This window comes from Clinocottus analis, unplaced genomic scaffold (genome assembly GCF_023055335.1).
Source record: "Clinocottus analis isolate CAN_PGR_092001 unplaced genomic scaffold, fCliAna1.0.p SCAF_21, whole genome shotgun sequence".
NCBI lineage: Eukaryota > Metazoa > Chordata > Actinopteri > Perciformes > Cottidae > Clinocottus > Clinocottus analis.
This window is the reverse complement of record NW_027175943.1, coordinates 10,516,667-10,544,004: the sequence shown is the minus strand read 5'-3', so window position 1 is coordinate 10,544,004 and position 27,338 is coordinate 10,516,667. Positions and strand designations below refer to the sequence as shown.

The following is a 27,338-nucleotide window of genomic DNA, read 5'->3' as shown; positions in this document are numbered from 1 at the left end:
GATTTTTGTTGGGCCAACTGAATATGAATCTGAATAAGTCTGGATGATCGAGTGAATGTATAATACCAAGGGCTTTAACAGCAGTGAAATTATACCAGATTTCCACACAATGACAACAGCTTGTCTGTAAATTCAATTTAGTTTATTTTGTATAGCACAGAATTACACATTTGCCTTAAAGGGCTTTAAAATCTCTACATATTGAACATCTCTGTCCCAGGACCTCACAGCACAACGTCTTTTCAATTTCATTAATGTGTTTCATTACTTCATGTCTTCTCTATGTACATGTGTGTGTGTGTGTGTGTGTGTGTGTGTGTGTGTGTGTGTGTGTGTGTGTGTGTGTGTGTGTGTGTGTGTGTGTAATATCCATACCAGAGATGTATAAATATGACCTGAATAGGATTTGAATTATGTTTGTATCATGTATTAGCTTTGGATTTGAGCAGTAGGAACAGAAAGACAGACACAATAAACAACACACGGCTGTGATTGTGCTTGTATATCAAGTTGTTCTAGGAACTGAATAGCAACGACCTCATTCAAATCTTTTCGACCGGCTTCGATAGCATTTGAAGGCATCTGGCGCGGTTAAATGACGTCACATGCGCGCCACCATAAATACATGTGGAAATTGTGTGTGGCGAAGTTTAACAGCTCATTTAGCTGTTTGGTTTCTTTTCGCTTTGTCTGACTGTCTGAGGTTGTCTATCAGAGTACACGAAGCACTTATCTTCGTTCGGTGTGAAAAAAAACAACGAAGAGCATCGCTGTTAAATGCTCCTAAATGCTCTGAACGGATGGCCGAGGAAAGCGAGAGCAGGGAAGCTCCAGCCCAGCGGGAGAACGATGCTGGAGGTACCGGGAGCAGTCAGCAGACAGACCCGCCCGTGTCCAAAAGGCAGCGGAAGAAGCTGCTGAAGCAGCAGAAATGGGAAGGAGAGAGGGAACTCCGGAAGTGAGTGAGCTCATTCACCTGCCTGGCTCATGAAGGCAGAGGTTTCTTTAACGACATAGTCAAGTATTCTTTGACACGGGGGCTCCAACGCCGTTATAGGACATGATCACGTGTCGTGGGGTTCTGGTGGCTTTGCTGCTTAAACAGTGCATTTCCATGAACTGATTCTCCTGAGGAAGAAACCGTGGGGTCAAAATTAGTTCATAGTCAGGTTTTTAACATAGGCTGTTTAATTCTGCTTCTTGTCCTGTCAAACCATCTTATGCTCATGTTGGTCCTCCACTTGCCTCACCTAAAACTGTTCTTACAACAAAAAAAAATGTTTTTTTTCGTAAGAACATGAATGCCCATCTTATTGGTATTATTCTAAACAAATACTGAATGGATCCAAGTATTTTGTACTCTATAAATACTTTCTACAGCACCACATGTATATTGTCTTTAGATCTTAGACAAAAATACCAGAGTTTCGCACTATGGTGTCATAAACGTATGTGTCCTGTGCTTTTTGTTGCAGGCAGAAACGGAAGGAGAAGAAGCAGCAGCGTCGGCTGCAGAGGCACAATGATCCTCATCAGGAGGAGGAGGAGGCGGGAGAGGACCAGAGCGCCAGGAAACGTCTTCGCAGAGAGGTGACGCCCAGCTCACTGAGGCTGGTGGTGGACTGCAGCTTCGACAACCTCATGCTCATCAAGGTAGAAACACTCATGGAACCATAGTGGAGGGACATCCACCATGTGTTCAGTAGGAGACGACCTGAGGTTCAGACTCTCCTGACCGATAATGTTGTTGTTCTTCAGGATGTCAGGAAGCTTCACCGACAGGTCCAGAGGTGCTATGCTGAGAACAGACGGGCCTTGCATCCAGTGCAGGTTAGTGGCTGCTGACTGACATGAAACAGGAGAGATAATCCTGTTGGACCTAAAACCACATCTCTTGCCTCCCCAGTTGTATCTGACAAGCTTGGGGGGGCAGCTAAAACAGAGCATGGACGAGAAGGACAAAGGATGGGTCAACTGGAAGGTAAGGTAGGGGTGTGTGTGTGTGTGTGTGTGTGTGTGTGTGTGTGTGTGTGTGTGTGTGTGTGTGTGTGTGTGTGTGTGTGTGTGTGTGTGTGTGTGTGTGTGTGTGTGCGCAGATGAAAGTGGATGCAACAGAACAAGAGATATAGTCTTTCTTTATTCAAATTCCCATAATACTGGTCATAAGGGCAAACAGCATACATGTGAAGGCCAAAGCTAAAGTCCTTTTAGTCCCTAGTGGTTATTTCAATGGTGAATGACAACGCTGGAAGAGGTCGTCATCCAGATGGAGTTCCTGGAGAAGTCGGAGCTCTGTGCGGCTACGGATAATATAATGAACCCAGACGCGGGGCGTTTGATGTTCTGACATTTGTGGTATTTCCACAACGAGTATAATGCAAAAATAGTTGTTAATGTCCCATAGTCGATAGCGGAAATGAAAACTGTTTTACAGTGACCGGGTCAGTTTAGGTTGGATAGTGAGGCTATGTGCTGGGAGCGAGGGGTAACGGGGCTCAAGCCGCTCCCCCTTTCCGCTGCAACTGGTTGCGGAAAAGCGAATTAACCACAAAGTGTCGAGTGATTAAAATCAGGCGAATATTGTTGCTGCCAACAATCCCATTAGATTGAACTGGATTTCCGTTGCCTGCTTTGCAGACACACTCCAGTTGGCCATAAATGACGGATTTGCACTTTATTTATATCGGGTAATATCAGCGGCAAGTAAACTTGTTAATGATTAATCAAAAATCGATTGTTAATTCTCCCGACGATCGATTAAGACAATTTCATCGAATGCCCTTCCCTAGTCAAAGCATATAACCTTGAGATAAAAGAACCTTGACTGTTTTCTGTGTCTTAATATAACTGCAAAATGATAACCCATGTAACCTGTTGGTAAAAACACAAATCCTCAGCTTATCTCTAAATGGAAACATCATATCTAAAGATACTTTTGTTTATAGTTTTCCATGCAGACATTTTATAGTTTATTATTTGGTCTTTGTACTTGTGGTGATTCTTGCAAGTAGGAAGCAATTGAATTGATTATTGAACATCAATGTTCTTGTGGATATGGTCATCGCTCACCCTGCAGTATTGCATAACTGTGTGTGCGCTCGCTGCTGTTATGTGCAGGACATTACCATTAAAACGGAGCACTACAGTCAAGTTGTGGCGCAGGAGGATCTGGTGTACCTGACGTCCGACTCTCCCAACGTGCTGGAAGAGCTGGACCACAAAAAAGCCTATGTGATAGGAGGCCTAGTGGACCACAACCACCACAAGGTCTGGCTGACTTCACGGCGGCAATACCCCAATGGTTGTAGTTCCTGCCTGCTAAATCAAGCTTCTTGTCTGGGTTTTGTTTGCAGGGGATCACGTTTGAGAGGGCGAAGGAGCTGGGGATTGATCATGCTCAGCTCCCTCTGAGCAATTTTGTCAAGATGAACAGTCGGAAGGTTCTGGCAGTCAACCATGGTAAGGGCAAGTGTCAGTATGGTCATTGACCAGTTTTACTTGGATCGGATAGTGCCCAAAAATAGCTGAGCAACCATGGTTATGCACGGAAGGTCTTCTTTACATGATGTTAAGGGGGTCAGGATGCTAACTCTTTTCTGCGGCGTTACAGCACTTCAGTGTTCGTGCATTCACCAAAGTACATAGTGACATCATGATGGCGAACACTTTGGTGTAAGGGCAAAAAAGCAAAAAGTGCCTCCATCCATTATCCAAACCGCTTATCCTCATTAGAGTTGCGGGGCGCTGGAGTCGATCCCAGTTGTCAATGGGCGAAGGCAGGGTACACTCTGGACAAGTCGCCAGTCCATCACAGAGCAGACCTAGCGACAGACAACCATTCACGCTCACATTCACACCTACAGGCAATTTTAAGTCCAATTGACCTAACCTGCATGCCTTTGGACTGTGGGAGGAAGCTGGAGAACCCGGAGAGAACTTCCACGCTGCCATGGGGAGAACATGCAAACTCCACAAAGAAGGATCTGTCAGACCAGTATCCAAACCCCGCCTAGACCAGGATCTGAACACCAGACCCTCTTGCTGTGAGGCGTCAGTGCGAGCCACTATACCACCGTGCAGCAAAAAGTGGCTATTTGGCAATGTTTTGGCGTTAAAGCCCAACGTTAACAGGGGAGCTAATAACAATAATGAGGCAATCTGTAAACTTTGTCAGATCAAGGTGTCACTGCTGGAGGCAACGTGTCTAATTAACGAACATCTTCAAACGCACCACAACAGTGAGGTCATTGTCCCGGCTAACAATGGCCGCATTTCCCATTGTCCCGGCTAACAATGGCCGCATTTCCCAGATTCGTTAAGATGCTCTTAAGCGCAAAGAGCGTCTTAGGAGCGCTCTAAGAGCGCTGTGAAAGAACGTTTTTCCCAGAGTCGTTCTTAGCTTAAGACGCTCTTTCACTAAGAAGCAAACGTATGATCAGTCTGACCCACTCTTGCCTTCTTAGCGACCAACGCTCACTGCAGCCGCGTCAGGGAAAGTTATATATTCCTTATATCAAAGGAATACTAAAACCATGCGTAATGATGAATGTGCGCCCACAGCTGCAGAACACTGACGCAAGAAAAATAATTGCATAAAAAGAAAAATGACGATATAAAAATAAAGAATTGCCCATGTGTTACTGTAGTTGCATAAATAAATTGAATCATCATTACTATCACTCATTACGTTTTCACACACATTCGTCATCTGCATATGAGTTTACGTTAGCTATAAAAACATCAACAACCCTGTGGTATTTCACAGATATCAGGGAAACTGAAAGGTGCAATTGAACTCAGCTGGATCCTCATCAAGAGATGCTCCAAGACGTTGCTGAAGTCCACGCATCAGAGACACCACGGCTGCAATACAGCATATTCTCGCTGCTAACCAACAGCATCGCCGTGCGCGAAGCCAGATAGTTCACATAAATGCATATGAGCGTCAGCACTTCTCCCCACGTAATGTGCTGTCGGACCGGGTGGTCCAGTCCAAGTACCGGCTTCCCCATGTGGAGATCCGATGCCTCGTCAAGCTAGTGTCACCACACATCCAGAGGCCAACCCACTGCAATGTTGCCTTCAGCCCGGAGGCGCATCTTCTGGCCGTGCTGCGTTTTTACGCATTGGTGTGCTTCCTGCTTCCTGGAGGTGGTGGGGCACGGCACCGGTCTCAGCAAGGCATCGGTTTCACAGAGTGTGGGAGCCGTGACACCGATCCTCGCGCGCCATGCCCGGAAACACATCAGAATGCCGACCACACGGGACGAGGTCCGCCAGGTCCACCGTGGATTTCATGCCATGGCTGGGATCCACCGGGTGATTGGTGTCGTGGATGGCACACACACACGCACGCGCATAGCATAATTGCACATGTGTGTGGGGACCACGGCGTGTTGAGGGTGTGTGTGTGTGATTTATGCGCTGATAAAGTGGTGGGTGATCGATTTGTCTTGCATCGATTTGATTTAGTTTCAGCAACACGGCGGTGGACAGCTCCCACTAAGAGCGTCATAAGAAGCTTCTTTGACGGGATCTTAAGAACGCGTCTGGGAAACACTCCTATCTTAGCGCTCCTTCTTAGCCGAACCTTCTTTCGAGCGTTCTTTTCTTTCGAGTCCTTAAGAACGATCGAATCTGGGAAACGTGGCCAATAACTGTACATGTGCAACCTTGGATTGGAAGGCTTGACGGGTGAAGCTGCAGTACCGGAGGGGCAAAAGATCAATTGACCGACTGTTCTGTGTTGGTTGACTCTAAATCTGCCACCGCCTGCATTTTCAAAGTGTGCTTTGGTCTCTCTGTCAGTGTTTGAGATCGTCCTGGCTTACCTGGAGAAGAGCAGCTGGCAGGAGGCCTTCTTCACTGTACTGCCCCAGAGGAAAGGAGCGGTGGCTGTCGGCCAGGACGGGACAGCTGTCCAGGCAAAAGAAGAGGAAGATTCAGACTCTGACCCCGACACACCGGATGAGACCGAGAAAAGAACCTAAAACTCAAAGTTCACAACGTGTGGATGTATTAATGCTGAGTCTCTGACGAGGGATGTTTTTCTTCACAAAACATTGGTTTCTTTGACATTTCAAAATCCTTTTTTTTCTCTTTTTAAAAGCAGCTGAGTTTGAATTTGAGTTGTAGCCTCCTGTAATGGGTAAAAAATGTAGTTGAACAGCTAATGGAAATTTAAGTTTTTGGCAGAATATATAGTTTGTTATAATAATTTCTCCATGAATCGTTCTTTTTTTTCAGATTAGAAGCAAGAAGAGATCTGGTGCACTGGCTGACCAGTAGCATCAATTCTGACTTTATGAAATGTGGTAGAATGTAGAAGTTCTGTAGCCTCACCACTAGATGCCACTAAATCCTCCATGACAACCAGGTCTGGAGACTCTGGTGCATAAAGGTGTAATGTCTTTATTAAGAAAGAAGATCACAGGAACACTAAGGATTAAAGATGGAACATAAAAACACATAAAATTAGAGGATATGTATAAATTTCCTTTGGTATATATTTTATTCATTGAAGCCATTTTGACTAAAATATTTCCTAGATTATTTGACAAACCTCTTTTCTTGTGAGGAAAGAGCCTGGAAGACATTCAAAGCAGGGAGTAAGAAGTAGGTGATAAATAACCACCAAGGTCCGTCATATTTCCTGGCATCATTGTCAGTGGCAATCCATTCGTAATTACAGTCTCTCACACTTTACCAGGGGATGTCAGTGAGTCCCTGAGGGTTCAGGGTTTAATGCCTTGGGGGGACACGTAGGTCGCACATAGAGTTTTGACCCTCCGCAACACCAACAGTTGATTGACAGATGATCTTTCCAGAACAATTCCCATTGGTCTTTGCTCTTTTGTGGTCACATGGTTCCACAACGTTTGTTGCTGTGGCACAGTGATGTGAATACATTTTAGCATTTACATCAGATGAGCTTTGATTTTTATCCCAAAGGAGCTTTTAACTTCATGTCAAACTTGTCACTGTTCAATGAATTCTGTTGGCATACATGCCGCTATCGTGCTGCTCTGCCTGTATGGAGGGCCAGATGAGCCCACGCTGGGGGCCCTAATGTCCCTTCTGTAAACATCACATTCTAATTATTAACTTTTTAAAATTAGTTGGCGCTTCACCTCCATCTATCTTCATGTTAGCCACAAATTTGAAAGGGCAACACCAAACTGAATCCCAATGCAGGCGATGGAGGTGTGTGTGTGTGTATTCATTCATTCATTCTTTGTTTGCATTCCACTGGTTACCTGTTTAATGTCACCTTGCAATGAATTATGGGTAATTCCCTTGGATAAAGTCTGCATCCAATGCTGATTTAGGAAAAGGGTTCACAAGGGCTCAACATGACGTGTGACTCAATTACTCCATGTTGTGACAGGGGACAGAACTAAACCCTCGCGGACCTCAAAGACTGTGGGTGGACACTGAGATCGGGCTATAAAAATGACAAGGGACATTCTTCTCCAGCAACGAACTCCGGAAGTTGTAGTGTCCATGGCAACAACGGCAACGCTAAACCCGGAGTAGAGTAAGCTGATCCTGAGTCCGATGTCCAGAAAAGCATTGAAGGTGTTGGTCGAGTTAAAGTTCCACGCGGTAAGAGCTGCATTTTAATCTAGTTACTTTATATATATATATATATACAGCGACAGATCGTAAATATTAATATAATAATTGTAAGAGCCATTATGGATGTTTGAATGATGTTAGAACTCCCACCGCTGGGGGCGCAGGGGATCCGACTGTCGGCCCTATATAATTAGGAGAGGTATTGGGAGTCAGGTGTTGCTTATTTTAGGAAAGCAAACAGTTTTTGACCGTTTGATGGGACAGTGCTGCAACAGAAAAGCAACATTGTTTATGGTTTGTTTTATGATTTGAATACCGGCAACTAAGTTACGCCGATAGGGTTACTTTGGTTTTGTAAGAATAAACATGATGGACTTTACCACTGGACATCGTCTTCAGTTAAACGCGTCAAAACAACCTTAAGCGAGCAGCCAAGTAGTGCCTGGTTGAATAGGCAACAAGGGCACTACGTCAAAAACTTATTGGAACGCGTATGGACCGGATCTGATTGAAACGGCTGATGCACAACACCAGCAAGACATCCTGGAGTGAAACAGCTGAGCAACGTGGCCGAGCGACCTCATGACTCCAACAGCTGATCGCAGCCACGGGAGTCGACAGCTGAGAACTGAGCGGAGCGGCCACAGTGCGTTGGAGCGGCAGAGTTTGATGGTTGATGAAAGTTATGTCGAAGAGGTAAAAGGTACATTTGAACAATTAAATGTTTGTGGTGAAGCAAAGGTTAAATCTGAAATGTTGATGCTGTTGTTGCCTTAAGAGGAAACGTGGTATAATCTAAAAATGCTCAGTATCAAGCTCTTCATTGGGAATGTAAAAAAAAATGGTTGCTTGACAATGAAAGGTGCCCGGTACTGACTGTTTACAATAATGGGTTTAATGTGGAACCTTAGGACAGCATTTTAAATGTTTAATCCAATGCTTCAAGCAGAGCCACCAACTCTCACGCTTTCGCCGTGTGACACGCTTTTTCATGTTTTCACACGCTCACACGCCACACAAATATCTCACGCCAAAAAAAAAGTCTGGGGCGCGTTCGTTCCTTTTCAAACTCCCCGACGATAGATGGCGCTAAGGAGCGCATCTGTAAACCTATTCGCTGCATAGACATCCTGTTTACCATAAACCGACAGGCTGCATCTCGAGTCTCTAAATTGTCGTTTCCTCGATCCTCGACTGAACCGGAAGTGGTTCTGCGCCGCCATATTGAAGGCCATCCCAAAGCTCTTATTCGGCTCGGAGGATCGAGGAGGGAAATCGGAGGAGTCATGATCGAGGAGCCCCGAGGGCAGACTTCCAGGAAGTGTTTTAACGCCGGACACGCCCCCTCAATGTTCCTTTGTCATCTGATTGGACGCTGCAGCTGAGCGGACTGATCGCTGGAGTTTCATTCCAGAGTGAAGACTATCACAAAATAAACGTTATATATTTTAGTGTTTTTTTTATTCACCATCTGGTTAAAATGTGTTCAGTCATTGTAGGTCTGAACAACAAAAGGACTACAAACTATTTTGTTCAAATATTTGATCTATTTCCCTTAATAACTTATGTATGTGATTAAAATCAGAGAGCTGGAGAGAGGAAACACGTTTTACAACATGTATGGTTATTTTATAATGTCACAATTAGAAATTCAAAACATATCGACGTAAATAATTAATAAATAAGACTCGTTCCGCTGGTAATCGATCCTGCGTATAAGCAAGACCCTGAACACAGCACAGTATATAAATAGTCAATGCAGTTTAACAGACTACAGAGAAAACATCTCCACTCTGACACTGATGATAGCTGTGTCTTTATTTATATAAGTTGTAGTTTAAAATCAATAATTCAATTGAAAACATGCAACAACTTGTATCAATATTTTAAGTGCATTTTTATTGAAATGTTCGCTAAATCCGGTCCGGACCAGAACACAACTGCAGCCGACTGACAGCTTATCAGCTGTCAGTCGGCTGCAGTCATCAGAAATCGACGTCGCTTCACGTGACTCATCAGAGGAAAGGACGTCTCATGTCTGTTAAAACATGTTTCCTCGTGTCTTCTCTCCTCGCTTGTTTTCCTTGCGTCTCTCCGTGCATCCCTGGTGGGCGGGACTAAGACGCAAAGAAGGGACGCAAGTGAGGGAAACGGGGATGCCATTTAGAGACTTGAGATGCAGCCACAGTCGCGGGACTGTGTCCGAGACTGTGTCCGCAACTGGGGGACCGCCGGCAGAGAGGAGCAGAGAGACTGAGGTATCGGGGCTCAAGTCTCACGCCTCACGCATTGAACGTGCCTGTCACTCATTGGTCTTAAGTCACGCCCTCCCGACACACAGCTGTTTGCTGCGGCGCGTATTTGTCGTCGTCGTCCCCGCCCCCAGTCGACAAAATCTCACGCCATGGTTTTTTGAAAAGTTGGCAACTCTGTACAAGCAAACTCTCCTCGAACAAGTAATGCTTCAAAAGGCAGCAGGTCTCCAACATCGGCCACACGGCTACAAGCAGAGGCAGAAAGGGCTACGCTCATGACACGTGCTGCAGAAGAAGCATGCTTTGGAGGAGCAAGAGAAGCAATTAAGGAAGGAAAAGGAGCAACTCGAAATGGACACTGAACTAGCAGCATCCACAGCAAAACCTGCAGCCTCAAACCGCGACAATGTCTCAAAGGCACATTCAGATGGAATGGATCCTATTTCAAAAAAAGGAACAGCACTCGATCTTCATGCTGAACAATACCAACCACAGCAAAAATAATTAGGCTCGTTCATGAGAGCTCGCCTGGAATCAGACGAGAGCAGGCGCCCGCAGCGGGAAACGTTGACAGAAAACTGCGATCAAGTCGGACAGTTTTCAGCTGCCTTCAAAGTATTAACAGGAAGTTACAGAATAAAATATTTCCTTTTCGTTACGATGTGTAGTCTACTTGTAGTTTTCAGCTAAAGTTTGAATTTATTCATATGTGACTATGACTATATATTCATGTAGAAATGTGTGTCGCTGCGTCCTTTGTTGTTTTTTATGTCTGCCTGTGAAATATATTTTTTACTGGTTTTGATGTGTGTTATATGACTACGATTTTGTATTATAAACCACACAATATGTTTTTAGATTAAACCTCCTTTTGGTTTATGGATGTGAATATAGAATCTGTCCTTGTCAGCCTGTCTGAGGCCAAAAATCATCATCCTCACCTGTTGATCTATGCAGAAGATTTTACCCATCTCTGGAAATTGACACCATCCTTGATCAGTACTAAAATATCATCTGTATAAATAAACATGTTGTGTTCTTCTTCCCCTCGTACAACTCCCTTAATACCTCCTTCTGTCCTTATTGCTATAGCCAAAGGTTCCAAGAATAGTAAGGGGCTTAGAGGGTCTCCCTGTTTTGTACCTCATTAGATTGAAAAAGGTTGATATCGTTTCATTTGTTATCACTGCTGCTTGTGGATTTGAGTAAATTATGTTCACCCATTGAACAAATGTTGCCTCAAAGGTAATATTATTTAAAACATATAAATAAGAATACACAAATCTGTAATTACATTGTAAAATTTACATATTTGACATCTTAATTTAATTTAGGATGACAATTAACCATTACAATAAATTATCATTTGCTTACATGTTTAATTGTGTGTTCATACAATTCCTTTTGTCCCTGAAAACCTTCCTTACATAAGAAGACATAGAAAAAAGGCTGGTACATTGTTCTTGCATTGCAAAGTGCAATGTCTTCATCCAGTGGTTCCACTTTTTTTTTAAAACCTGAATCAACATCAGAGGGAAATAAATATTTGAATAAAGGGAGAGACACTAGTCCAACTCGACCAGAAGTGGCCTTCAGTAATAGATCACTCTTAGTGAAAATGGCTCAGAAAACGTCCACATTTGACTTACAGTATAACTTATTAAATCCTCTATGTTCCTCCACTGCTCTCAGGTTTCTTGTCCTGGAGTCTATCTGCCAGCCAAGGATGAGATCTACCTCAGCATGTGCTTCATGGGGCAGTACTCCATGTCTCAATGTCTCCCTGCTGTCTTTCCTCTGTGGATTCATGAGAAGATGACCTTTGAAAAGGTATGTCATTACTTCTGAAGCGATTTGAAAACTAGCTTACGTGTAATACATGAAATGTAAAAAAAGTTAGATATTATTATTCTTCATAAAGTTAGCTGTATTCAATACCATAAATTAACTTAACTATTCTGGACAGCACTTAGCAATAACTATAGTCCATTCATATTGTTTGTAAAATAAGAAAGCTATAGAACAAAACATGAATATTTATTTTTTGGTTTAGATTTTCCGGCATGCAGTTGACCCTGGAGACATCGCTGTCATGCTTAAATGTAAGTTTATTAATATTTTGTTGTAAACAGCTGGGCTGTCTGTGTGGCAGATATTTATATTTATTTTTCCGACATTATCCCATCTCAGATTTCTATCTTCATATATGAATTGCCAGCCATGTATTTGCTCTGGTTCTTATGACACTTGACACCTTTTCTCGTCAGATGAGACGGTCACTATTGAACTGGTGCAGCGGATTCCTCCAGGTGAGGTCATTAGTCTCGATATTCATACTTACTTGTTCCACTACAAATATACCGGCATGTCACGCTGCAGACACTTTCAACCCGAACGAGCAGGTTCAGCCTGGAGAAAGGGGCTGTAGCAAAAGTGTGTTTTTGTTTGCAGTGGCGAACCTCATGGCCTGCTTTGAAGAAGATGCTCGAAGTTTCTTATTTCCAGAGCCCAAACTGGTTCCCTGCTCCTCTGGAGTGGACCGAGAGGTTCTGATGACTCGAGCACCTCACTTTCCAGTAGGTCCAACCCTCCGGCATGTGGCTTAAAGTTACTATTTGGAGCCTGTTCACATGGATGCATCACAAGCACCATTATTACATTTCCTTGGCCACAGTAGTAGGGACATATACAAGATGAAGACGGTCTATAAGTGTGATGTTTGCAGCAGTGGGTGGGGCCATGAATTTCCTACCTCTGCCTACAATGAAAAATAATTCTAATACTTATAATGTATTTGTGAAAAACAATTAAATTATAAAATAGCTATAACTTTGTGATTCTGTTTAGGCCAGCAGTGAAGGCTTGAAAGACACTGATGGCACACCACTGGTTTTGCAGTTATATCTAATTATGGCATACATATTTTTTCTCCTTTTTTTTCTTTTCCAGGGTATTGCTCCAAGGTTAGAGTTTTCCACTAAAACGACCATCATTGAGTGCTCAGCTGATGCAAAGATCAACATTTACCCCAACGTACTCATGGTAAAGACTGCATTACATGGCTCAATATTTATGTTGATGATGTGTGATAGTTAAAAACTGCATCATACAATATCTGCGGTGACAAGATTGGACCCACACATGACACTAGTCTTTTACAGTTTTCTTGAATTCAAAGTGTGGCTTTTTTTTTTTTTAAAGGAGATATGTCATGCTCATTTTTAGGTTCATACTTGTATGCTGGGTTTCTATGAGAACATGTTTACCTGCTTTAATGTTGACAAAACGCATAGTTTTTCTTAACTGAATATACCTGTATTTGGCCTCTGTCTGAAACGCTCTGTTTTAGCGCCTGTCCTCTGATTGGCTTGTGTGAAAAATATTTTGCACATTTGCAAAGGTAGTTCAAAAGGTGTGCCACTCCAGACACCCACATGTCGGTACATGTGGGTATCTAGAGTGGCACTGAAAGAGCAATAATACTTATAAATATTCCATTATCCAAACCGCTAATCCTATTCTGGGTCTGGAGCCGATCCCAGCTGACATTGGGGGAAGGCAGAGTTTACCCTGCAGGTTCAGAATCAGAAACAGTTTATTTCCGTGTTTCACGGATTTGTTTTTGACGGAATATGCATAACTTTAGACATAAGATGAGATAATAAACAATCAACGACAATAACAGTGCAATAGATATTAAATTATAGTATAAGATTAAATGCTCAAACAGATAACAGTAATGTAAACTGTGTGTGTGTGTGTGTGTGTATTTAAATATGAAGTATGAAGGGATGTGCAGTAAATAGTCCTGGGGTGACCGGGTCAGTTAGTGGGGGCACAGGCTCTGTTGATGAGCCGGACTGCCGATGGGAAGAAGCTTGGCAGTAGTTTGCCAGTTTCTTAGGGCTTAGAGACAGACAACCCTTCATGCTCACACCGACGGGCAGTTTAGAGTTCAATTAACCTAAGCTGCATGGCTTTGGACTGTTGGAGGAACCCAGAGAACCTGGAGGGAACCCACAAAAACAACATGAAGTTGAGCAGCTATAAGGAACCCTTTTCTATGATTTCTATTCTCTTTTTCTCAATGAATGTCAGATATAAAAATGATACTTTAATATGTCCAAAACTCTGCCGCCCGACTGCTCACCTCAACCCGACGCTACAATCATATCATACTATATATCAAACAAACAAAAAGACTCAAGATTTAACAATTTGTACATTCTAAAGCTGAACTTTATGACAGTAACTGGAAAATTCAAAAGTGAGAAAGCTAATATATTACATAATACAGATAAAAACAAAACTTGTGCTGTTTACAAAAAGTCGGAGAAGGCCACTTAATATCCCTTCGGTGGTCACCCTTGAAGGAAATGAAATTGTGGTTGTTGACTCTTATAAATATCTGGGCTTCCTGATTGATGACCCCTTCACTTTTCAGCCACATGTACAGTACCTAATGAAAAAGTTGGTCAAAACTGGGTTTTTATTTTCGAAATAAGCCGTGATTTTTTTCAAATAATGTAAAAAAGCGATTAGTTGCTGCTACTTTTTTGCCTGTGTTGGATTACGGTGATCTTTTTATATATGCATGCTTCTGCTAGCTGTCTTTGTAGAGTGAACGCAGCTTACCATGCTTCATTGTGGTTCATAACAAACTGTAAAGCTCTGACTTGCACTGTGAGTTATACTTTCGGGTGGGATGGCCTGCTTTGGCCACCCGGAGGCTCTCCCATTGGTACACTTTTATTTATAAGGCAATTTTTGGCTCGCTCCCAAACTACCTGTGTGTTTTTTTAATGCAGAGAAGTGTCGGACAACACTCTTTGCATTCTCAGGATGTTTTAATGCTCACTGTCCCGTATGCCAGAACGGAAATGGGAATAAGGGCCTTTGTGTACTCTGCCCCCTCAACATGGAATATGTTGCAGACTGTTTTAAAGCTTAAAGAACTGTTACCACAGACCGCTTTCAAATCTAGAATGAAAGAAATAGAGACAGGTTCCCTAAAATGTGAATGTTTCTTACATTGACTATTTTCACTTGTCTTGTTCTATGTTTTCTGTCTGTAACTATGTGTTTTTTATGCTGCCTGTCTTGGCCAGGTCTCCCTCAAAAAAGAGATTGTTTTAATCTCAATGGGACTTTCCTGGTTAAATAAAGGTTTAAATAAAACGAATAATAATATCACCCCGGTCCTACACAACCTCCACTGGCTTCTAACCATGTATAGGATAGACTTTAAACTGCTACTCATCTCTTACAAATCCCTACATAACCTAGCCCCTCCATGCCTTGCAGACCTCCTCCCCCTCCACGCCCCAACCTGTTGCCTTAGTTCCACCGGTACAACCACTCTCAAAATCATTAGGACCAAGCGCCGGACCTGGGGCGACAGGGCCTTCTCAGCTGCTGCACTCCCCTTCTGGAACGCCCTCCGCATCCACATCCATCAGGCTCCCACCCTACCATCATTCAAGCAGGCCCTCAAAACACATCTCTTCCAACTCTTTCACCTGTTAAACCCCTGCACCTACCCTCTGCTATGCCCCACGCAGCCTCTTCAGTTTGCTTTCCTTTATTTTGTTATCTAAAATGTTCTGTTTGTTTATTTTGTTTGGTTTGTCTTCCCATTTTTGTTCTGTTTCGTTTGGCAAATGACAGACAAGAGACAGTGACATAGTACGAGAAACCAATGTAAGGATGGTGCTGGGATAGGTGGGATGTCACCCTTTCAAAGCCCGGTAGCTGAGTTGTGAACAGACATATTTGACAGCAGAAAGCATAATTGGATACCTCCATTGACTTGCATCTCAAAATTAATATTTGATTAGAATGTTGCAGCTATGATTCTAGCAGAAAGCCCAGATTTATGTTATCGTTCTGACACATCCACTCTTCTGTTTACAGCGGCCAGTGATAAAGAGGAACAGGAGACACTCCAGCAGACCCAGGAGCTCCTCCCCTAATAGGAGCCAACCTCTAACCCTTGGAAGGAGGCAAGAAGACCGATGCAGCAATGCCAGGAACCCGTCAGAGGCCCATAGAGCCCAGTCCCTGTCCCCTCTGAGAGATGCAGACACACAGCGCCTGGCCCGGCTCAACCTGGACTCTGCAGCTAACTGGGACACAAGCAGCACCTCCCTGCCTGTGAGCACAAACGGCTTATCTTTCATTAAGAATTCACAATTGATTTTTTTAAAACGTTGTGGCTATTTACAACCACAAGATGGCAGAGAAGAGCTAAGCTTCCTTGGACTTGCACAGAATCTATTTCAGCACTGAGCGTCTCTTAACTTGTCTAACCCAAATATGACCTTTATTTTGCTCCTTTTCCATGTTATGGGATGTTTCACCGTTGAGAAGGTTTTACTGTCGGTTACAAAAGCATAATATGTCTGGTTAAAAACTGAAAAAGATCATGGGTTTGACACCATTGGAGTGTTATAAATGTTTTCCAACACGGCAGGGCTCCTGTCACGCTTTGGCCGAGCTAAATCGCTTAGTTTTTCAAGATCAATCACGTCTCTTGGTTTTCACCAAAGTTATACCTGACTGACGTCCCATACTGAGGTCAGGTGACGTCGACTGAGCCATCTCCAAAAGTTTTGCTGATAAGGAACATGAGATGTGGTTGAAAGCTCTGGGGTAAAGTTATAGCTTTACCTCATTTTATTTTGTCAAGAAGCTGTAATGTCGCCATGGAGACAGTTAGTTCACTGGGGGCTCTACCTTTTTTTTTATTACCTTTTCATATTGTGTATACTTTTCCATCAACGACCAACAGTTCCAGTTGTGTCAACAGAATGTGTATGACTGGTGTGTTCTGGTTTTGACATTGGGAAGAGGAGCGGCACCAATATCTTTAGTTAGACTGAAGGATTAATTGAGACGGCAGACTGTACGTACGCTACAGAGACAAGCATTCTATCAACCAAAACAACACACGTTACGGGCTCTTTAACTCTTTAAAGATTCGCTGTGTGCTGAGATATTTAGGAGCACAGGAGGAAAAAAAAGCTGATGGTTAAACTGTTGACATGGGTTCTGTCATTTGTGCTGTTTGGGGATTGGTTGGTGGTATTAAATCTGAAATCTGTCTTCTTAGCTAAATGTATATCTTTCAGGAAACATATTTCCTGCTCGTAACAGCAGTAGTTGTCTACCATTTTCTTATCCCAATAAAATGGTCCAAACTTCTTGGTTGTGAACATCCGGCTCATCGTGTCAATATCACTCTCCCGTGTAGGTGCGAGCTTCTTGGCCTGGAGCCTGTCTTTTTTCCTCGCCCCAGTACTCTGCAATGTTTACCAACTCCTCTTCATCTTTGACCAGGTCTGGATCCAAAGGTATGATGTTACTTTAACTGCACATGGATTATAGTCCCCAACAACTGACCATAAGAGCTCGTAAAGTGTAGTGTTATTGTTATACTGCTCTGCTCACATGACTGATAAGATGAAACCTACTTGAAGTCATCTAGTTCTGTTCTAATTTGTTGTGACTCAAAAACGTTTCACCCTCTTTTTATTTTAGTGAGATTTTCTCCAACTGGCAGGCAGAAATCCTCCAAGGTAGGAAACAATGCGTATATTTTATTATTATTTTTGACTTTGGCTTCTTAGACAGTAAATTATTGGGTTTATCACATAAAGTACAGAGCTGGTGTCGGGATTAGCTTAGCATAAGACGGGATGCTTAGGGAAACAGCTAGCCTGGCTCTGTCCAAACTACCAAAATGTCTAGAGGTCGTTGAATCTCATTTATAAAAAAAAATCAACACTCAAACTGAAATGTATAAACCTTAATTGGTACTTAAAGAATCCCTCCAACATCTCAACTAATTGGGCGGTTGTTGCTCATTAATCCACAAGGTAGCTGGTTGGATTCCTTTCTCCCCATAGTTTGACAGTGAAGACACTGAACCCCCAGTTGCTTCCTGGGCACTTCACAGCAGCTCACAGCAGCCCACAGCTCTTTATTTACTGAGGATGGGTTTAAATGCGGAGACCCAAAATTTCACCTTTTTATAAATAATGTAAAATATGTTATATGATGATTCTATTTTTCACTGCTGCAGGACTGATTGCCATGGTGCTCTGATAGTCCATGTCGATGTGTCCTTGGGCAAGGCACTCAACCTGTAATTGTGTTTTAAATGGCTCCCGTAGCTGTGCCTGTGGTGTGTCAATGTTGTATGAATAAATGATAGTTAGTCCTGATGATAGCCCCTGTCATTGATGTATGACTAGGTGAATGATGACATTGCACTTTGAGTGGTTGGAAGACAATTCAATTACATTTATTTTGTTTAGCCCCACATCACAAATAATTCTCAGAGGGCTTTACAATCTGCACACATTGAACAATGTCTGTCCCGGGACCTCATATCGGATCAGGAAAAACTCTCCAAAAAAACCTATAATGGGAGAAAAAAGGAAAGAAGCCTTCAGGAGAGTAACAGAGGAGGATCCCTGTATCAGATGGACAATAGATGTTATGTGTATAGAATGAAAAAACTAACAGACTAGAAAAGCACTTTATATATACAAGTAGCACCATGCTGTACCATTAAGTGTTGATGCGGCACAAGGCCCTAGGAAGATCCACCCGGATGCTGGAAATAGTTCCAGCAGGTTAACTTCCCCTCAATCACAAATACTTGATTCAACCTTTATGTTTGTTTACGGATTAAATAAATAGTTTTAGAAATGTTAGAAATTGTATTGTTGAACTTGGCTGACTGTTTCCCCCTGTTTTTAGTCTCAATGCTAAGCTAGGCTATAACATACTGACGTGGACCTCAGTCCTTTTCTCATCTTGCTCTCGGAAAGAAAGCGGATTATCAAACTACCAACAAGTTGACCAATTCCTGAAAGGTACAACATAGGACTTCTAATTACGGGATTGGAACCTGTAATGTTTGAATGCACGTGCCTACATTCAAATTATGATAAGTTGAAAAACACAAGTATGTAGATTTGGTATCTGTAACAATATATAATACATTTATGTTGTCAAAAATCACAAATGTAGCCTTTAACTGCAACTTAGACCATATTTTAAGGGGGAGGAGCGGTGGGGGGACATGAATCCACTGCTGAGGACTAGATGAATTAATGTGATGGTGAAAAGAAACTCCTCTCTGCTTCCATAGGTTGGAGGGATATCAGAAGACAACTCCAGTTCTTCACAGACACATGACCCTCTTGATTACCAACAGGGTCCTGAACCTTCAGGGCACTCATACAGGCAGCAGACCAGTCACAGCAGGTCCTTTTCCTTGACATTCATAATATAAGCATGCACCTTGTTACATAGGTGGAGAATATTATCACAAAATATCAAAATGAAATGAAAACCTATCGGTATGATGTGCAGGTCTCAGTCCAGCTCTCACAGAGAATGGGAAAAGGTCCAAGCACGTGTTCGGGGACTCCTTACAACACCAAAAGCTGTATCCAGACTTGCCTACGTAAGTAATATATCGTCGCAAACTAAAAACACATCTTTTTCGACTACACCTTGACTAAGGAAGGTAGTGCAGTAGTAGCATTTTCGTAGCACTTACATGGCACTGATAGCACTTTGTAGTGTGACTTAAGTTTGAAATTGTACTTTTCCTTGTTCTGAGTTTCCCGGTTGAATGCACTTATTGTAAGTCGCTTTGGTTAAAAGCATATAGATAGATAGATATAGATAGAGATCTAGATAGATATTGTCACAACCCGGCTCCGACAGAGGGAGACAAACGAGCAACGGCTAAACAAAACAATTTATTCTCAACAGTCACAAAAACAGAACCAACTCAAATAAAGGCAAAGGAACAAAACGACAAATCAAAAGATAACCGGTGGCAGAGTCCGTGACACTCTGGACGTCCTTCTTCCAAACGCGAAGAGCCCCCTTGCTACCAATTGCAGACAGTCTTATATCGCCAGGCCACTCCAACCCTGGTGTTCCTCATGCAGGCTGACGACACTCCAAAACCGCACCTGTAGTAGATTTAAAACAGTGACACCTAGGGTACGGGAGGAGGAGGGTCGTCACAAGATCTAGATCTCTCTCTCTCTCTCTCTCTCTCTCTCTCTCTCCTCTCTCTCTCTCTCTCTCTCTCTCTCTCTCTCTCTCTCTCTCTCTCTCTCTCTCTCTCTCTCTCCTCTCTCCTCTCTCTCTCTCTCTCTCTCTCTCCTCTCTCTCTCTCTCTCTCTCTCTCTCTCTCTCTCTCTCTCTCTCTCTCTCTCTCTCTCTCCTCTCTCTCTCTCTCTCTCCTCTCCCTCTCTCTCCTCTCTCTCTCTCTCTCTCTCTCTCATCTATAGCTATCTATCTACAATACCACAAAGAAAATATGACATTGTGTTTTAGGGGGCCACGCACTCCGAGGTAGACAGGGCTTTAGCCCGGATGTCCATCTCTCCTGGTACACCATGACGACTTGTCCAGGCTCTGGAAAGGTGAGGTGGTTCCAAGACTTTTACTTTTCACTTGAAAAAATGCTGGCCCCTTGAGTGACATCATGCTTAAGATAGATACCATGTAATCACGACATGGTAAAACTGCCTTGTGTCATTTATGTCAACTAAAATAAGCCTGAAACAAGACTGCATCTCTGTAAATCACACGTATTGTTGTACGTGTGTCATGTCTGTTTTTTTTTTCCTTCTTTCCTTTAGGGAAAAAGACTGTCACCTTGCCAAGGAAGTCTTCAGCTGTCAAGACTCTCCTGATGTGTACGTTTACAGAAAGGAATTTGACTGCTTTGATTTGATAAATATCCACACACAAACATTTAAATGTCTGCACAGGAAAGCTGTGGTAATGTGTTTCATGTTCAAATATACCGTGAAGAATTGAAGTTTATTGCTGCATCTCAGTTTGGACAGCAGCCAGTAGTGAGGTTGATTGTGGTACTCTTTCAATCTGACATTATGGAGTCCTCAGGTAAATCCCCAGAAGGTCAAAGCAAACTGTGTCTATTGCGATGCAGCTCTGTGTGAACTACTGCTGTATATCAGAGAAATAGCAGCTCACCCTGACTGTGTGGTATTAAACACCGGCTCGATCGGGAACATTGTGATCTATTATGGAATGGCTGCTGAAACAGAACTCTTTATTTTAGTGTAATAAGCGGTCAAATGTTTGGCCTCAGTGCAGTGCAAATTTAACAAAAGTCCTAATTCTGCAAATAACTGTTTTAAACTAGCAGGGGGTAGAATGGTTTATTCCTGCGCTCTGGTCAGTCCACTTTAGCCCCTTTTGAGTCAATCAACAGATGATTTACTGCAACAATAACTCAGCAATGTTCATGTCATTTTCTTCCACAATGCAATTTTCTGTGTAAAATCTCTGTGAATTTCATTAGAAACAGAGTACACTATATACATATGTGTGGCAAATCATCTGAAATGCAAAAAGTGTGTTAAATGTATCAGGTACACTGAAATCATGATTATAAAAACTGATAAAATAATCAACTATTTTAAGCATAAATATATTTTAATACTTTGTCTATTTGCATCTGTAGATTTCTCCTAAATTCACCAAGATAATGCCTAATTTGCATATTTAAACGTAACGATTTGGAAAACTTATAATACAAAAAAATATTTACTCAATGCAAGTAATTAACTGGGAAAATATATTAATTACTTATGTTTTCACCCTATAAAACAAGTGTCTTGCAAAAAGTACACTGCTCAAAAAAATAAAGGAACACTTTGAAAATGCAACAGGTTTAGTATCATTGTGAAAAAAATTATGTCCACTGATATGGATAGTTTAATGTCTTAGGAACAAAAGGATGCTACATCTTTTGATGGAAATGTAAGTTTCAGCCGACAGAGGGCTTAATTTCAGACCCCCCCAGATATTAAAGTGAAAACATTATGTGCCAGGTTAGTCCATTTTGCCAAAATTCAATTTCTGCAACTCAAAATGCTTCTCAATATCTTGCCCCTACGTGCTCGTATGCATGCTTGACAACGTCTGCATGCTCCTAATGAGATAACGGATGGTGTTTTGTGGGACGTCCTCTCAGATTGGTCAAAGGGCATCTGTGAGCTCCTGTAAAGTCTGAGGAGCATTCTGGCGGCGTCTCATTGTCTCAGGTGTTCTATCGGGTTTAGGTCAGGTGATCGTGAGTGCCATTCAAGTGCATCAATTTCTTCACCGTCCAGGTCCTGTCTGCATACTCTTGCCACATGAGGCTGGGCATTGTTGTGCCTCAGGAGGGACCCAGGACCTACTGCACCCATAGTCAGACCGGTCTAACTGTGGGTTCAAGGATTTTATCCCGGTACCTAATGGCAGTGAGACAGCCGTTCTCTAGCCTGTAGAGGTCTGTGAGTCCCTCCATGAATATACCTCCCCAGACCATGATTGACCCACCACCAAACTGGTCATGCTGGCAGCATAGCGTTCTTCTTGGCTTCTCCAGACCCTTTCACGTCTATCACAGGTGCTCAGGATGAACCTGCTCTCATCTGTGAAAGAATGGCGAATAGAAGAAAGAACATACACTTTTAGTAATCCCCTTGGGGAAATTCTTCTGTGAGGCGCCCGGGAAGCAACGAGGGGTTAAGTGTCGTGCTCAGAGACACTTCGACGTGTGAACTGTGGGGGGGACTGGGGATCAAACCGGCTACCTTGTGGTAACGGGACGACCACTCATCCCCCTGAGCGACAGCCGCCCAGAATATGACATTCTGGTGTTCTATAGCAAATGCCAATCAAGCTCCATGGTGCCGGGCAGTGAGCACAGGACGTCGTGCCCTAAGACCACCCTCATGAAGTCTTTTTCTGATTGTTTGGGCAGATACATTCACACTAGTGGCCTGCTGGAGGTCATTCTGAGAGTAGAGAGTATGCAGGCAGTACCTGGAGGATGAAGGCATTGATGCACTTGAATGGCCCTAACGCTCACCTGACCTAAACCCGATAGAACACCTCTGGGACATTATGTTTGGGTCCATCAAACGCCGCCAGGTTGTTCCTCAGACTTTACAGGACCTCACTGATGCCTTTTAGACAGATCTGGGAGGACATCCCTCAAGAAACAATCAGTTGTCTCATTAGGAGCATGCCACGACATTGTCAAGCATGCATACAAGCACATGGAGGCCACACAAGATATTGAGAAGCATTTTGAGTTGAAGAAATTGAATTTTGGCAAAATGGACTAGCCTGCCACATCATTTTTTCACTTTGATTTTGGGGGTCTATGAAATCAAGCCCTCTGTAGGCTGAAACCTTTTTTCCATCAAAAGATGTGGCATTGTTTAGTTCCTAAGATATTAAACTATTCATATTAGTATAAATCTCCAACATACTTTTTTCCCACATTGAGATCATGACTTTTCAAAGTGTTCCTTTTAATTTTCTTTAAATCTTCTTTAAATAAGATTTTTTTCAGACTCTGAACCAGAAGTCTTCCTTTAGCACTTAAACTTATACACCAAACATTCAAGTTGAATTCCTTTCTATATTCTGAAGATTTTTACATAAGGTTTGGTTCATATATCATTCATAGTCCAATATATAAAATATTGTATTCCTAAAAACATGGTTATGGCTATTAATAGTATTTTTAGATTCATGAAGTGATACAAAATACCCTGTAAAAGAAACTTTGAGTCTGTGTCAACAAAATGAAACGATACATTTTGTCAGATTTGTTTTTATTATTATTATCTAGATATTTATGTATAGTATAAACCATATTTAATGAGTTCTTGTACTTGTTTCAACCACATGAACAACTCAGTTAACTTAAAATATATGATAAAAACAACAAAATCAGAAAAATATTGAGCAACTTTTCTTTAATTTGCTTGGAGTTACATATACATGTACATGTTGATTTACATACTGTGGGTACTCAAGTAGTTTGAGTGAAAGGGGGTTGGGTTGATGCCAATGTGCTTTTGAAATGTAGAATACAACCTGATTTACTCGGGCTTATCATTTCTGATCAGTATGAAATTACAAACAAGCGCCTTCATTCACCTATGTCTTATTTCAAATATGGCAGTTTATGACTATCAAAACCTAGATACTGAGAATCCCTTCAATTACAACACTATAGATCTGGAATTTTGTCGTCTTGGGGTAAAGTAATGGAAAGTGTCATGAAGCCCAACATACCCGTCACAAGATGTCATCATGGTCCAATGATGTACAATAGTCATCTAAATTCACACTGAACCTGACAGCACTCGGTGAACACCATTAAGATACTCGATTGACATTTATATTATTCTGAAAATAGAAAGCATTTACTCTTTCAACTCTCTATGACCTCTGAACAACCGCATGATACTTTGTCAAGGACAAAGCGGATTTTTTTTCTATGCTACATAGCTGCTAACACTGCAAAGACACATGGTTGTTGCTTTTGGAACTGTTTTGAATATCTAGCAGAGAAAGTCTTTCTTCTGGGATTTTTCCCAACTTGACCACTTAAATTAGCGTGTCAAACTAGCGCAGACTTTTTAAGAGTAGTTTATGCATTTGCTCATTTTCTACGCAAGCCTAGCTACGTACGTGGTTAAGTATGGACACATTAGCTTGGTCAATGTCACTAAAGTGCTTTTGGTGTCATCAGAATCACTCAGTAATTTTGAAAATGTAGCAAAATAATGAAACTCTGAGGTGTTTATATAAATGACAAAATATTTACACACATATCAATACAATGAGTCTCTTAAATGTGTTCCCTTCATTTTATACCGTTTTGTTTTATTGGCTGTTTTGTGATTTTGGCATGTCCCACACACTGCTTTGCTAACTACAGTGTGTAAATGATATTAAATTTCCCTCCAAAATGATATGGTTGTATTGTCCACAAGTTATTTGATGAAATGAGTCATTTTGATTATGTACATTGTATTTTCATAATCATATTGAACATTTTTCACATTTCCCTGACATTGATGTCCCCCCCCCCTGTCATTATAGGGTAACTTCCCCTTTTAAGAAAACCTCTGTTTTCAATGACATTACTGCCACCAATTTGTCTTTCTTCACTGGGGTCTGAAACGGTGGCATGTTGCAGACTAAGTATTTACACTTATATTTTGTAATTTTCATCATATTATATGTGTAGTGTTTTGTCATGCTTATCATGCCCATATTTCACAGTGAAATATCAATTAATATAAAAATCTTTCAGAAATTCAAAATCCATTTGTTAAAACCCTCGTAAGGTCCTCCCGTTAGCCATACACCTGCTGTCCACTGGGACCAAAATGACCCTAACTGGTTTGACCATTATTTAAGGCATGAAGTATAAATTGTCAATCAATTCTGTTTTACACCTTTAGTCTTACTTCAGTCCAACCCTTTACCACATTTTTATCTTTCTTTTTGGAATTTAGGGCCAAAAGACCTTGTTTATAAAAAGAAAGTATACCCTGTTTTTGAGTGGAAAATAAATTAAACCAATTAATTATTTTGACGTTATATTATTTTGACTTCAATTTATTCGCAGACTGGTATACATCAAAGTTTAGTGCAGATGCTGTTTTTGAAACACTTCAATTTTTCTAATGGCGGCAAATAAACACACTTGCTGTCCTCTGGGGTCAAAATGACCCCATCTGGTTTGACTCTTATTTAATGAATTTAAAGTGGATAATTCCCCAAATTCTGTGTTACATCTCAATAACGGCTTCATTCAAACACAGTGACAGCATTTCTTTATTCCATTTTAAATTTAAGGCCATTGGGACCTCATTTACATGAACCTTTACCTTGTTTATGAGTAAAAAAAACATTTAATTATCAATTGTACTGACTATAGTTAACGATCATGGTCACGTGTGTTGATAGATCATCGCAGACTGGCATATGTCAAAGTTCAGTGAGGATAATGTTTTTAAAATACTTCAATTTTTCTTATGGCAGCACATAATTACACCTGCTGTCCTCTGGGATCAAAATAACCCCGTCTGGTTTGACTGTTTAAAGAATTTTAAGTGAATACTTCCCCAAATTCTGTGTTACACCTTAACAGCTTCATTCAAACACATTCAGACCATTTCTTTATTCCATTTTAAATTTAAGGCCATTGGGACCTCATTTACATGAACTTTTACCTTGTTTATGAATAAAAAAGAAATAAAATGATCAATTATTCTAACGACAGTTGACGATCAGAGTCTTGTGTGTTGATAGATCATCACAGACTGGTATATGTCAAACTTAAGTGATCATAATGTTTTTAAAATACTTCAATTCAAAATGACCCTGTCTGATTTGACTGTTTATAAAGTATAAATTATCACTCATCTCTATGTTTCAACTTTTTGGTCAACTCACCTGACATATAAAACGTCAATATTATTTTCCAAGACATCTGAAAACTATATTTTCAAAATAAAAAACGTTGAAATGTGCCATTAGTTGCATGTGAGGCAAATAGTAATGATGTGATCTTTGCAGATTGCATTTTTGGCATATTTTCCATGTTTTGAGATCACTCTGGCGAAGGCAGAATTAGCCCCTCCTAATTCTGAGTGACGGGCTAGAGGGGCAGCTGCTGCAGAGGTAGAGCTGAGCAAACCTGCTGCAATGTGGCAATCACCAGAAGAACACTTCTGTTTTTTGAGGCGATAGGGCACCACAGCATGGCTCTCGGTGAAGGCAAACTTGGATAAGAACCGAGCCCCGTCTGTTTTTGACACTAGTGCAGGAGAAAGCTCAGCTCAGTCCTCAGTACTGTCCCCACCATGGACAGCTTTCTTTTCAGCAGCTGCAGGCCGAGGGCATGTGAAGTAGAGAAGTTGTCACAAGTGATCACCATGTTCCTCATGTTCCTTCACTACCTCATCACCATGTTCCTTTACTACATCATCACCATGTTCCTTCACTACCTCATCATCATGTTCCTCATGTTCCTTCACTACCTTATTACCATGTTCCTTCACTACCTCATCACCATGTTCCTCATACTCCTTCACTTCATACCTTCAATTTGTGCAGCATGTAATGTGGTGTTTCTTCAGAGGAAGAAGTAGCATGTGGTTGCATGTTGGATCGCGTGGATCCTGCCTCCTCATGCTGCCCGTCTCTCTCAAAAATGGGAAAGGCCCAACACCTGTGAGAAAAGACCTGTTTGTTGTTCATGTTATAACCATTGCTTGACCCCACACATCAAACATCCAAGATCAAAGATGTTTTGGAAAGCAGTATGGGGGACAAGTTGCCCCATTGTTCCACTTTGTGCTGCGGGGTAATTTTGACCCCAGAGGACAACAGACGTTATTAAATTAAATAACTCGCCCATAATTCGATCAAATTACTTCAAATTACTCATAATCATAAATAGCATAGTATTAAACAACACCCATTATTTTCATTCCCTCTAAAGATCAAAAAATATATTTTGATGGCAAAAGATTTCATCTGATTTCATCTTGGGTCAGAATGACCCCAAGGACAACACAATACAGTCAGCTTGCAAACTGAATCATGTTGATAACTGAAGGTCCACCGTGTGCTCAT

The 27,338-nt window shown here is 41.8% G+C and overlaps 2 protein-coding genes across 4 annotated transcripts; both read left to right on the top strand.

Moving 5' to 3' along the window:
* Positions 1 to 617: 617 nt before the first annotated feature.
* Positions 618 to 7,193, top strand: trmt10a (tRNA methyltransferase 10A). Its single transcript, XM_068587527.1, has 7 exons — positions 618 to 958; positions 1,476 to 1,653; positions 1,759 to 1,830; positions 1,907 to 1,981; positions 3,118 to 3,267; positions 3,354 to 3,459; positions 5,809 to 7,193. The coding sequence occupies exons 1-7, from the start codon at positions 801 to 803 to the stop codon at positions 5,988 to 5,990; spliced, it is 921 nt and encodes a 306-aa protein (XP_068443628.1). The 5' UTR covers positions 618 to 800; the 3' UTR covers positions 5,991 to 7,193.
* Positions 7,194 to 7,440: 247 nt separating this feature from the next.
* On the top strand, positions 7,441 to 20,645 carry spata6l (spermatogenesis associated 6-like). Of its 3 annotated transcripts, XM_068587524.1 has the most exons (14): positions 7,504 to 7,605; positions 8,113 to 8,274; positions 11,526 to 11,663; positions 11,887 to 11,935; positions 12,101 to 12,142; positions 12,285 to 12,409; positions 12,783 to 12,875; positions 15,747 to 15,986; positions 17,086 to 17,185; positions 17,373 to 17,410; positions 18,994 to 19,109; positions 19,218 to 19,311; positions 20,202 to 20,290; positions 20,510 to 20,645. In XM_068587524.1, exons 2-13 carry the CDS (start codon positions 8,161 to 8,163, stop codon positions 20,265 to 20,267), a joined length of 1,215 nt encoding a protein of 404 aa, XP_068443625.1. In that variant the 5' UTR covers positions 7,504 to 7,605; positions 8,113 to 8,160; the 3' UTR covers positions 20,268 to 20,290; positions 20,510 to 20,645. The 3 variants fall into 3 exon arrangements, with proteins under 3 accessions (XP_068443626.1, XP_068443625.1, XP_068443627.1); XM_068587525.1 differs by lacking the exon at positions 8,113 to 8,274 and having other exon boundaries at positions 7,441 to 7,605; XM_068587526.1 differs by lacking the exon at positions 7,504 to 7,605 and having other exon boundaries at positions 8,147 to 8,281.
* The last annotated feature ends 6,693 nt before the right edge of the window (positions 20,646 to 27,338 follow it).